Raw genomic sequence first — 13,245 nt, forward strand, 5'->3', positions numbered from 1 at the left:
GATCAAAAGTACTGCTGCTGATAATAAAACTTATGACCCAACTTTTACAGCGAAGTCTTTTGGGGAACATGGAGAAGCTTGGAGGCTGGAGAAATATTTTATTCTTCTAAAGTTTGTTTGCAGCAATAAATAAACTAGTGTTTTGAACTTGGGGCTGGAGGAGCATACAATACCTTATATTTCTAGTACGTGCTTGATTAGTACAACAGATCAGTTTGTAATAGCGTTGTGGAGGAGTAAAAAGAACAAGAGGTGAGGTATTGGTTGTCATCTTCCTGTTCTTTCTATGTTGGAAAAACGCCACCTCTGTTATGTTAATTACCATACCCTATGATTTTGCAGTATTTAGTTTCATTCTGCTCTTAAGGACAAATTCTGTTTTGTTGTGTACTCTTAAGATGGCAGAGGTACCACATTTATAAAATTTTCAATAATGTATTTGATTGCTTTTTCTTTTTTCTTTCACATTTTTTTCCTTTATTTATTTATTTATTTATTTCCCTTTTCTGGCTTAACTGTCTTAGTTTGAAAATTAAAAAAACTTCTGTAAATAATGGAGATTACTTTTTGGAATATTCCATCACTGTGAACTGATCAACCATTTCAGTGAATTACTGTGCGACTTGAGTTGGTAGTGTTGTAGCTATGACAGCCTAAGGATATAAGAGATATAGTGATTGTGAAACAAGGCAATGTTTTTATTTAGACCTACTGAAACTATTGAAGGAATAGGAAATGCTCATTGTTCCTTTCTTTAGGTCAAATGAAGCAGCAAGCCCAGTTGTTTCGGATGTGCTTGGCTTGATCCTCTGTTCTTTAAACTTGCTGAAATTATCAGGGTCTGAATTCCATTCTTGATCTTTCTCACTAGGTTTTTATTGTATTCAATATGTTTGTTTCCAGGTCACTACTCATGTAGATAAAGAAAGAGTAAGGTACTTTCCGGATGATGACAGTATGAACCTGCAGGATTTAGTCAAAAATGAAAAGACAAGAACAGCAGAGGATCAAAATGCACTGTTCATGCGTATGGCATCAAAGGTAAGGTGTGATGTGTATAGGTTTCTGATTCAGCATTTTATTATAAGGAAAATCAAAAGAATAAGAGGCAATGACCCCCACTGTGCTAGGTATGGTGCTTTTTGGTGAGAATTCTGATTGTCTTGAATAATGTTCAAGTTTGTTGGATGATTTTACTGACATCAAAGAGATAGAAACATGCATGCAGGAAATATGGTGCATTCAGCTCCTTCATGAACTGATTGTGCTGTTTTTCTGCCTATAGATTTTCATGCTATAAATGCAATCTTCTTAGCTTACCCCTGAAGTTTCTAAAATTTATATGAATACACAAAAGATACTTTCCATATTTGTTGATTCCAAGTTTCTTTGCTTCAAACTGGAAAGATTCATAGTGTGTGTTCAGTTACCCGTCTTCATTTTTTGTATTTTTGACATTGTACTAAGTAACTTTTAATGCAAGGACTGGATTGTATGCAGGGAAGAATAGCAAACTTGAACGGAGATCAAAGGCTTCTATGAGATTTAGTTTTCTAAGTCTTCAAAGGGAAAATTCTGGTAATTTTTCTTTGTATTTTTTTTCTTAATGTAAATGTATTTTTTTTTCTGTTCAACTTTGAAATATAAATTTTCTAAGTTTCTGATGACTGAGACACTTCATGTAAGAGCACCCCAACCAGTGATTCACTCGCATTTATTCTAGACTGTGACTGCTTAGGTGAAAGTATAAAAGCAGGTCACATTTCTAATGATGCATCCTCTGTGCGCTTTTCTGGCCATTACCAATTTGAAAAAAAAAAAAAATTCCGTAGCTGGTATTTCTCTCTGCTTTTGGTTTATGGATTGTTAAGGTAATTGGGGATTGGACTGAATATCCCCTTTTACTTCCTTTCAGTGACTTCTTATCTCATTCTATTATCTGTACCAACTGCTAAAAGCTATGGGCTATAATTATTTGATTTGAAGAAAACAAAAAAAAAAAGAATCCTGTGTGCATGGCATCTTTGGTTGCAATCTTGTACCTGCAGGCAGTTCCTCAAAGATCTAAGTTACCTGCATTATAAGGTTTTCTGGGATAGTGTTGAAATTCAATCCAGGTAGAAATGGCCTGGCCTCGGTATGTGTAAAAATTCTACTCAAATGATCATGAACCTTGGCAACTGAACTACTGCATACTTATAGAGGAAAATGTAATATAGTGTTTATCTTCTAAAAAGAAGCAATTACAAAAAAAAAAAAAAAGCAGTATCTATGTACTGGAAAAAGAATACATAAAGAGAAAATGCTTGCAGGCTGTTGGGATTTTCTCTAGTACTAAGTGCTGACTGCAAATGTGTGCTACTGACAAAAACATTCTAAGGGAGAGAACACCTTCCACAAATGGGATAAAACTTGATTATATAAATAAATCCAAGGATGAGTGAACAGAAGAATAAAGAACTTTTGGAGGGTAAAAGAAAAATCAAATCCAAAACTTAACAGTTATTTAAAAGTACTTGACATGTCCAAGTAAGGAGAATGGAACAGAACCTGAGCCTAGCAGCCTGAAAGTAGGTTTTGATAAAAAAAAGATTGAAAATTGATCTAGAGAGAATTATATTGAGTAGATGTTTTGTTTTCTAAAACAATAAAATCAGGAATTAAGCTCACTGGAAGAAGCCTGCAGGAATGTTGTTTTGCTAAAAACTGATAACAATATCAATAAAGCATTTAGGAAAGATGAGTGCTTGACAGAACTAATGAAATATTCGCATTTGAGGAGTGAGTAAGGGAACTGGGGTTGTTTAGCTTGGAGAACAGGAGGCTGAGGTGAGATCTCATTGCTCTCTACAGCTACCTGAAAGGAAGCTGCAGTGAGGAGCGTGTCCGTCTCTGTTCTCAGGTGACAAGTGACATGACATAAGGAAATGGTCTCAAGTTATGCCAGGGAAATTAGATTGGATATTAGGAATAATTTCTTCATGGAGAGGATTGTTACGCATCGGAACAAGCTGCTCAGGGAAGCGATGGAGTCCCCATCCCTGGGGTTATTTGAGACGTGACATTAAGGGCCGTGGTTTAGTGATGGGACTTGGTAGGTCAGGTTGATGGTTGGACTTGATGATCTTGAAAGTCTTTTCAACCTCAGTTATTCAGTGGTTCTAGTAACTGTAAATGAGGTCAGAGAGATTCCTATGCATGAGATATTATTTATGGAGAATAAATGATGAACTGTCTCAACATTGTCAGTGAAATGAAAGTTAGCTTCAGTTTATAAAAATCCATCATTTTAAATCCAAACTTGAATTTGAGATGAATAATAACAAACACTAAAACCAAATGGTCCCTGCTTAAGTAGTATGGAAACTCATGAACTGGTGAGTGCAACCGTTATTTATCCGTGCTGCTGGGGAACAGAGGACGGCAAGTATAATGGCAATCTGAAAAGAAAATAGAAGACAGGAGTAAATGGTTAGTTTTTATTATAAAAGGAGTTTACTAATAGATTCTTCGGGAGTCTCTTCTGCCTAACAGGTACATAAACCATCTGGAGGAAAGTATAACCTGACGATTTGTTACTGTTATGTAACTATTCAGAACTGTCAAAACTAGAGCTCATTGTAAAGAATGGTAGAATTTCAAAACAAAAAGCTGGGATTCTTCTAACGTTATAAAACCTGTATAAAACTGATTCTCAAGATTCATTTTGGAGAGTCACTGGAGAGAAGTACGTATTCTGGTGGTGTGAGCCATCTGTTCAATTTTGAATGGCTGCTAAAGGATTTTTTTGGCTATAAAAGGAATTAAGGGAATTAGCTCAGACACAGGAAATTGTGTTGCAGACCTCTAAAATAAGGAGAAAGAGATCCGATTGTAGGTATCCAGGCAGTAAATTCAGATGAATGCCAGGTTTGCATTCTTAATGCAAAATGGTGCTAATTGTGAAGCTGAGTGAAACTACCACATTGTACCAAATGTACCACATTGCTACAGAAGCATGACTATAGGATACAAAAAAAAAGTTGAAAATTGGGTTGTTTTTTTTTACTGACAGTTTTATAATACAAAATATATGTGAAGTATTCAGTTTTTATTACTATTAGCTTTAAGTAACATGTCTGTAGTTCCTTCTGCCCTCATCTGTGAGTAGTACTGAATAAGTTGTTCAATTTTCCCAAATTCATGCTTAAAACTTATGTAATCCTTTCATTTCATCAGTAGATGCTTGTGGGTGTATGGAGACTAGTTTCTAGAACATTACTTCAATAGAAATTACCTTTTATTTGTGTGCAGAAATTCTAAGGCATTTTTTTCCTTTTTGATTGTTTTACAAAAAGCAAGTGAGAAAGATTGTTGCTCATCAGGCCATTTAAATTTTGCCCATAAACTAATTTCATTTCAAAATCTCTGCAGTAATCTGTAACATGAATTTAAACATATAAGACAATTATTTATAAGTACAAAAGTACATTAGTAATGCTGGCCTTCACTTACAGATTTAGTAAAGAGATATGCTGGTATTATAGATTAGCAAACAGGGCATTTACACGTTGCCTTTCCTTGGTTCTGAAGTCTGTAAAATGGAAAATTGCTTTCAGCCTTATCATTTTCACTTGCTGTGCAAGCCTGCCTGTTGTACATATTTGCATTTCCATCACCATAAAGCAAAATAATAGTCTGCAAGCACTTTACAAGCTAAACTAAAAAATGCAGGATGTTGCTGCTGCTTCTACTATTATGTAATAAATGTTTTTCTTCTTTCTTTACCTGGTGAAGCCCTTCTAGTGCAGCATTTAATACACCTGATAAAACTCTTAAAAAGCTCTTGTGCACTGTTGCTTTTTACATTTACTTAATGATCTAAGCATGTGCGTGGTGTGCTGTAGAAACATTAATACAAAAACCCGAGACAGATAGTTTCAAGCATCTTATCCTGTGTTCCACTAGGTTTCAGTTTAATACAGTAGACAGCTTTCTGTGTATATTGTGTGGATTCAAAATTAAAGCTGTTCCTGTGTGTGGAACTGAATCAACAGCTGTGAGAGCTAGATTACAGAAGAAAACTTGGGAAAAAGAGGAACTGTGTGGATGCAGCTCATAGTAAATGACTGCATAAGTGTTTCGTGTTCGTTAAGAATTAGGTTAGAAGTACCAGGTGTGTTACAAATGGAGACTTATGCAGGACAGCCTTTTTTTATGACTTAGAGGCATGGACAGGGATAACTGTAAAGTTAAATGCTAATCGTTTGCACTTCTAACAGTCTGTGGCTGAAGGTATTTTGTTTGGCTTACATTAAATTCAGTTGACTTTTACATAAAATGTTATCTGTCCTGGTAACTATTTGAAGCAAAATGAGCAATTTTCATTTCAAATAACAGAAACAGCAAGGAGCGTGGTCCCTAACCCTTGAACAATCCTCTGTTGTTTGCTTCTTGCTTAACTTTCTGCTGCTCCAAGGTGGTCCCGAGCTACCTTGCTCACAGCATGATTTGTGATGTTCTCCTGTCAGTGACATAGGACTTAAAAAGACCGTGCACTGATATGTTAAAATCCTGTGATGCTATGTGTTTAGTGTATGATTTCACTGGGAAGATCGGTTTGGGAAATGCCTATGTGTTGAATTATTTGTGGAATAAAACCTACAAAATCAGTTTCTTTTGTTGTAGGGAGGTTGGAGCTATAATAATAAAATTAACATGATAAAACTTTATCTTGATATGGCTTGAACAAATGCAGTTTGAGGTCAGAAAGGCTTTTTTTCTGAGGTGATTTTGTTCTAAACAATAAGTGTTAAATGTTGACTAAATTTAAATGTGGTGAGATGTATTCTTATGTCACTCAGGTTTATATTCCCAAAAAAATAGTTTATTCTTTTTTGCAGCTTCCCAAAATATATGATGAGTACAACATTCCACAGATATTAACTCTGTCATTTAAGGTTGAAGACGTCAGTGTTGCCATGACAATTTAAAATCAAAATGGTACATTTTATACAATCTATATACGTTTTTTCACAGATTTTCCAAGCAGATTTACTTTTATTAGCTTATATGGAAGTAACTTTAAATATGATTGTGTTAGAGAGAAAACAGAAGTAGCAGAAGTTCAGCACATAAATAAAAAATAGAACAAGAAAATAAGCTGAAAACCCACCTGAAAAAAATGCAGGAATATTTTGTTACCATGCTAATTGCATTTAATGGAATTTCCTGTTTCATCCCCAAATTTCAGAGGAAATCTGAAGAGGAAAAGGTACACTCGGTGTATTATGTAGGCGGAATGCCCGTTGATTAGGAGTTGTGTCTCTTGAGGTTAACTTCAATGACGATATTAAATTCTTCAGTAGGGCTTTCTTTCCATAGGATGCACCCAGAGAGCAAGTGATAGCAGCGGAGGGAGAGATAAGAGATGCAGCATGCTTCAGATTGAATACGGAGGCAGCCAGCACTGTATAAGACTCCAGGGGTTTTACTGTAGCAATAAGAAAAACAGAATCAGTGTAAAATTAAACTGAGAGTCCGTTCCAGTGATCTGAACAAGTGCTGGCAGAAAAATGAGGCTGACTCTGGAGTGTGTTGAATACAGATCTACAAAAGTTACTTTCAGAAGTGGCCCTATGCCAAGGTGCCTAATGGCTTCAGTAATGTTAACGCTGGAAAAATAAAAATAATAATAATAAAAAAATATGAAAGGAACATTATATAATTACTTACACAATGTGATAATTAACATGAATAATAAGGGTATGCTATGGATTTCATCATCAAATACAACATTGTAACTTTTCCATCTCAAATTGTTCTCATTTATGCACAGTCAGATGCTAATCCTTTCTTGAATTCCACTGCTGAATGGTTAGAGATCTTTTTTTCTTTTTTTTTGGGTGTCTGCCACATTTGCACATTTGCACTGTAGTAAAGCTGTCTAAATGGGAGCCCAAAGGATGCTTTTTGTGCGCTCTTGAAAGACGTTTGGATGTCTTCCCTGACTATTGCTAAATGTTTGTATATTGCAGACCTTTGTTGGCCAGGACAAGCAAAATTCTGATGCTGTCTCTGTTGGTTAAACCAAAGCTGCAGCCTGGTTTTGGAAAACAGATCCCCATCAGATGGGTGGTAGAAACTTGACTGTTGCATGCCGTGAGGTGTAGGATGCTGTGGTGTTAAGCATACTGAAGCTGCCTGTTTATTCTCTAGTTAATTGTTGCTTGCCAAAGGCGAAGTTGAAAAATAGAGGGCACATATGAAAGAAGGATGTGTCAGATGAGTCCAGAACTAAAAAGTGAAATGGGAAAGAGAAGGCAAGGAACTGAGAAGATGCTGCCTTGGAGGAGGCTGTTGGGTCAGCTCTTGTTATTGGCCAGTGCCTGGTAGGAACTATGACTTCAGGTGCATCATCTTTATAGATGTCTGAACTTCTTATGTAAACTTTGGGCTGTTCAGAGATGTAAGAAAGACATCCAAACTTAGAAGTGATACATAGGCGACTGCCTATTTTGCTGTGCAGCACCTGATATACAGCGTGCGTACATCAAGCATGGCCAGGGAACTAACCACACAACTTCCAGAATGCAGTGCCTTCCACGTCTAACAGGTGTGATACCTCACCCGATGCAGCACAGGGGCTTTCCAGCAACTCTAATACAGCAGCACAGTTTCTTCTTTGGATTTGTACTAGCTCTCTCTTTTATACTGAAGAAGATATTTATGAAATAAATCAGTTTTTATTCCTTGCTTCCCTTCTAGCATATTTTGAGAACTCTCTTGTTGTTCTTTCAATTCCCTAGTACCTTGTTCAGAGAGATTTCATTATAACTAAATCATGCAATTGGCAAAACATACTGGACACCTTATTGGAAAAGCAAGAGTATAAATTTTTGGAGGGAGGATTTCCATTTTCTTCCTGAATAACTTATTTGAAAAGAAAAGCTAATGTTTAGAGTAGTAATTGAAGAGTACTATCTAGTTTGGTGTAACAGCAGCTGCATTTTGTTGTATTTCAGTGCTGACACATGGGTGCTTGGCATCTGTAGCACTTGAGGGAAGATCATATTTAAGGATTTATGCCCTCAGAGGCCTTTTTACTGCTACTGGCAAAGAATGTGTTAATGATGTTCATTGCTACTATTCCAGTATTGCAGAGTCTTGCAGACTTTTTTTTTTTTTTTTTTTATAAAGGCAGCAAAAACATTGCTGAATAGATTAACTGACAGAAACTTGTAGTATATCTTATTTTAGTAGGGATACACAGTTCTTGCTGGATAATACTTGTGCTTGTCTTTAGGTTTCTGAACTTCCTGAAGTATTTTGAAGTATGTTGGAGGGACATTATGATAATAGGGAATTTGCAAAGAAAATGTTATTCGTTTCATGACTGTTGTTTTTAAAGGCAAACACATGTCCCATCTTAACATTATTTTAAGGTCATCTAAAGGATGTGAAAAACATGACAAGAAACAAAGATTCAGGGACAGGCTGACCATCTGTAACTGGGTCTCTTTGTCTCAAAACTGCGGTATAATGGCAGCGTACATTGGTGTACTAGATTTATTACTTGAATAAAGGTCTTGTAAACTTATTAAATGTGTGAAAATGGGGAAAAAATAATAGGCCCTTATTTTTCCAGTTCCCCCTTGCCTATTCTTCAGCAAGGGAAAGGTATAGTGCTTGAGGAGTGTACAGCTGGATGGGTGTTATTAGTGGCTAAGCCTTTTTATTGCACAAGCAAGTTGAAATAACTTTCTTCTTAGATCTTGTTTATTTCAAGCACTTATTTAATGTCTGAAACTGGGGTGTTGGTTTCTTGAACTGCCTTACAGTCTTTGGTGTCTTCTGTTATTGCAGTGGGATCTGTAATGATATTTCGGTGTGTGCCCTGGAAGCCAGGATGGCCAACCGTACCCTGGGGTGCAGCAGGTCCAGCACTGCCAGCTGGGTGAAGGAAGGGATTGTCCTGCTCTGCTCTGTGCTGGTGGGGCCTCACCTCAAGTACTGTGTGCAGTTCTGGGTAACACAATATAAGAAAGACATAAAACTATTAAGAGAGTTACTCTACTAAAGGAGAGCTACAAAGATGGCAAAGGGTCTAGAGAGCAAGATGTAGGAGCAGCTTCTGAGGTCCCTGGGTTTGCTCAGCCCCGAGCAGAGCAGGCTGAGGGGAGGCCTCGTGGCGGCCTGCAGCTCCCTCACGAGGGGAGTGGAGGGGCAGGCGCTGAGCTCTGCTCTCTGGGGACAGCGACAGGACCCGAGGGAACGGCATGGAGCTGGGACAGGGGAGGGTCAGGCTGGGGGTTAGGGAAAGGGTCTGCACCCAGAGGGTGGTTGGGCACTGGGACAGGCTGCCCAGGGCAGTGGTCATGGTGCCGAGCCTGCTGGAGTTCAAGAAGCATTTGAGCAGTCTCTCAGACACATGGTCTGACTTTCTGGGTGGTCCTTTAGGGACCCAGGAGTTGGACTTGATGATTGTTGCGGGTCCCTTACAACTTGGGATATTCTATGATTCAGTATCTTGTTTGTTGCTAGAAGTGATCCAAACCTGATCTGTGCATACTCCTTATATCCCTTTCCTGCGGCTTCTATTGCCAAAATGCTGCATTGCTACCTACCTTTATATTGTTCCCTTATTACTCTGAAGTAGTCTTGTGTCTATGCTATTGAGTTCCTTGACTTTGCTTAATCCAATTCTGTTGAACAAAATGTCACATCTTAAACCAGAATTGCATTTTCCAGATTTAGTTTTATAATTTTTATTATTCAATTCAGTTAAAATATCAGTTGGAAGGTGGCTCTTAATATATAACCATATAACTTTATCTGTTTAGTATTATATAATTAACTCAGTTGTTTGGTACTGAAAGTACTGAGCCTTTTCAAAAGAAATTGTTGATCTGTTTTAGGGAACTTCGTTGAGCATTCAGGAAAAGTAAGAGCTGTTGTCTGTGTTTTGGGGTGGAAAACTACCTATCTTCCCTCCAAAACAGTGTTCCCCCCTCCTTTTTTTTTTTTTCTTTTTGTCTTACGTTATCTAAACAGACTACTCCTGGGATATACATAGGATTTTCTTTTATTAGGAAAATGTTTCACTTATGGCAGTTGGTCTTAATATTGCTGTTGTCTTAAATGGTGGCTACATTGGAACATTAAACAAGGCAGACAACTCCAAGCACCATATGTTTTTTGTATAAGAAAATTGAATGAAACAGGCAAATTATGTGAAATAAATCGCACATATATAAATCAACAGTCCATCGTGACAGGATTTTTGTAGGTTACAAAGGAAATGGTTCCAGAGGGTCTGTAACTCAGAGGGGTAGTTTGCTGAATCATTGTTATTTAGCTTTATGATCTAGATATCGAACATTCAACTTAATGTTGTTCGGTTGGATTTAATAACTGTTTCTGTAATGAGATGTTATGCCTGTAACCAGAATGTCTGAGAGACTGTATTTGAAGAGAAGCCCCTTAGATCAGACCTCAGCAAGAAATAAAACTGTAACAACACCCTTGACACTAGACCTTTTTGAATCTTTTGAATGCTCACAATATGTATGTGTAGGTTCAGGAGCCCTTAATACCCAAAGGAAGAGATATTTAGCAAATTGACTACAAATAATTTTGTGTGTGTGTGTGCTCTAGATATTAATATTTTACTTCAAAATATCAAATGTAAAGTCTTTAATTTTCAAACCTGCTCTTTGTGGGAAAACATATATTGTCTCTGCAGGCAGAATGTAAGCTTCAGCTAGTCTAAGTATATCTAGTGAACAATGTAATTCATGTCAATGTTATTTTCCGTGCAAGGACAGTACTTCAGGTCTTGAAAAGGAAGAGAAAATGGATGTACAGGTCTTCAGTTATTCCCTGGGTAGATGTTTCTAACTGCTTTAAGAGAGTTTTCAGGAGGTTCTGTTTCATTATCTTGACAAAGACATGTCATTTACACAGTCACAGAAAGCAATCTACCTATTGAATAAAATGTCTTCAGTTACCTCTAGCAAAGGACTAATGCTACCCCAGTCTGTATTTTAATATGTATTAGGATTTGTTGCAAAGACACCTTTGCTGTTTCTTGAAGGAAATGCTATAGCTAATTCTTGAAGGAAAGCTACTCATACATAAATCTGCCGGTGCTCTGAAGGTCCAGCACCTCCAGCATCAAGAGATCTATATAATGTGTTGGGTTTTTTTCCCCTGTCATTTTGATAAGGAAATTACTGAAACTACTCAAGGTAAAATCGCAGTCAGGTATAACATAAAAGTATCACAGCATAAGGACTTTATTTAGTGAGGAAAAACTTGGAAAATTATTTTGAAAGCTTTTTACCTTTGCTTTAGTTATGTTGAATGTTTAGGCTATTACTGGCACATTATTTTAAAGGTACACAGAGTAGCCAGAAAAGTAAGTGGATAAATACTTTCCTAAATCCTTTACAGTCTTGGTAATCAAGACTTGTTAAGTCTTCATTTAGGCAAGACAACATGGGATTTATTTGTCACCAAAGATTGATAAAGACTAATGTTATAAGCACATCTACATGTGTGTGTTGAGTGGTGAAGCTTAGTGAAATCTTCTGTCATTTAAGTTTGTCCTGTGACCCACATACACGCTTTTCTGCCCTCCTTTCCTTTCCATTCACTGTCTCTTGCTCACCCTGTCACCCTGTCATCGCCTCCAGTTCCTAGCTACAGACTCCATTCCTTTGAAGTCTAGGTGAGACACAGCCGTTTTGTCTGGGTTTCCATTTAATAAAGATCCTGTAAGATATCATTGACCCTTAAGCACATCTTTGTAACAAATACTAAATATTTTCAGAGCTTCCTTTTAAATGTATGGTGTTTAACTAAAGTGTAACAATTAGTAAACAAACATACAAAAATGCGAATTATTCAGCCTTGTTTCTGGTGATGTTGTGTTGGTTATGCCTATCTAGCAACAGGTACTTTCAAGAAAGACTTTTCTTCACAAAATGGCTTAGTATTGTTCACTTGAGAAGAACAATTGTTGGCATGTTTCCACAGAGTATGAATAGGAGGCGCAGAGTTATGGTGTAGCTATTTTACAACAGATGATTTAATGGGCAGTGATAGTTGTAATAGGAGAGGAGGAGGAGGAAAGGAAAGACTGAAATAAAATGTATGATATACGTGATAAAGAAAAAATTGTGCATCTATTTAAAGCTGGAGTTATGTCAGGGTAATGTTGAAATACCTAGCCCCTAACTTGAGATGTAATATAGTAATATATTCCTCTCACTACTGTCACACATCTATACTTTAATATCTATGCTGTCTGAGATTGTGTCTGACTGCTCTCAGGAGACGTATCTGATAATAGCATGTTTTGCAGGTGCTGAATGGAATGCAGCAGTGCTACTGCTGCTACATACTTTATCGTTTTCTCAGTAAAGGATGCTCCTAAGAGCTAAGTTTTTTTTTTTTTTTTTCCTTGCCTATTTGTATAAAAATGCATTTTTTTGTGTGTATCTTTTCAGCTGATGGAAAAAACTGACAGAGAGTACTACACTCTGGATGACATGTTTGTTTCCAAAGCAGCAAAAAGAGCACGCAGTGGGGAAGAGGAAGAAATACAAAGAAGAAAAGCAATACGTGAGCACCAACTGCTTGCTGCACGCATGGAAAAGTGCCCGTACTGCTTTGATAGCAGTGAACTTTCTAAACATCTTATTATTGCAATTGGTAACAAGGTAAGAAAATAGTAATTTAGCACAAAAGTAAAAACAAAAAAGAAATAAAAGAAGGCAGTGTTAATGGTAGAGTGCCTAAGTTTAAGAACGCAATTGCTGCTTTGAAATGTTTTATTGTTCTTCATCTTATTCTCCCAGACCTTCCTATTGATTTCAAGAATTCCTTGAGGGTTGGGGACAGAAAGATACAAGTCTGTCATGAATTATAAAGCTAGTCTTTGATATCAGAACTTCTGCTTTGTGGAAGACAGATGCAACAATGAAAGATTGGAGTGCAGAGATTAGACTGTAGGTAGTTTTGTGAAAGACTAAATCACACTGCACTGGAGGAAATTTGAACTGGTTACAAACTGTATCTCAATGATGTCAAAGAAAACTAAGTGGAGAATTCCATTCTTAAGCCTAAAATCCTTTGAAATGAAGAAAAGTTTGGTACAGTGAACCTTCTTGTTTCTGTTAATGCTTTTAAAATATGTATAAATATTTGGATTTATAACATCTGAAATGCTTTAATATAGGCTTTTTCTGATCATTATGCAAG

The 13,245-nt window shown here is 36.9% G+C and overlaps 1 protein-coding gene across 1 annotated transcript in view; it reads left to right on the top strand.

Moving 5' to 3' along the window:
* CWF19L2 (CWF19 like cell cycle control factor 2) overlaps positions 1 to 13,245 on the top strand; it is a 67,675-nt gene that overhangs the window by 44,333 nt on the left and 10,097 nt on the right. The window contains exons 12-13 of the mRNA XM_027468339.3: positions 904 to 1,041; positions 12,492 to 12,704. Coding sequence (XP_027324140.3) covers positions 904 to 1,041; positions 12,492 to 12,704 — 351 coding nt within the window. The remainder of the gene's footprint in view (positions 1 to 903; positions 1,042 to 12,491; positions 12,705 to 13,245) is intronic.

Source organism: Anas platyrhynchos, chromosome 1, assembly GCF_047663525.1.
Source record: "Anas platyrhynchos isolate ZD024472 breed Pekin duck chromosome 1, IASCAAS_PekinDuck_T2T, whole genome shotgun sequence".
Lineage (NCBI taxonomy): Eukaryota > Metazoa > Chordata > Aves > Anseriformes > Anatidae > Anas > Anas platyrhynchos.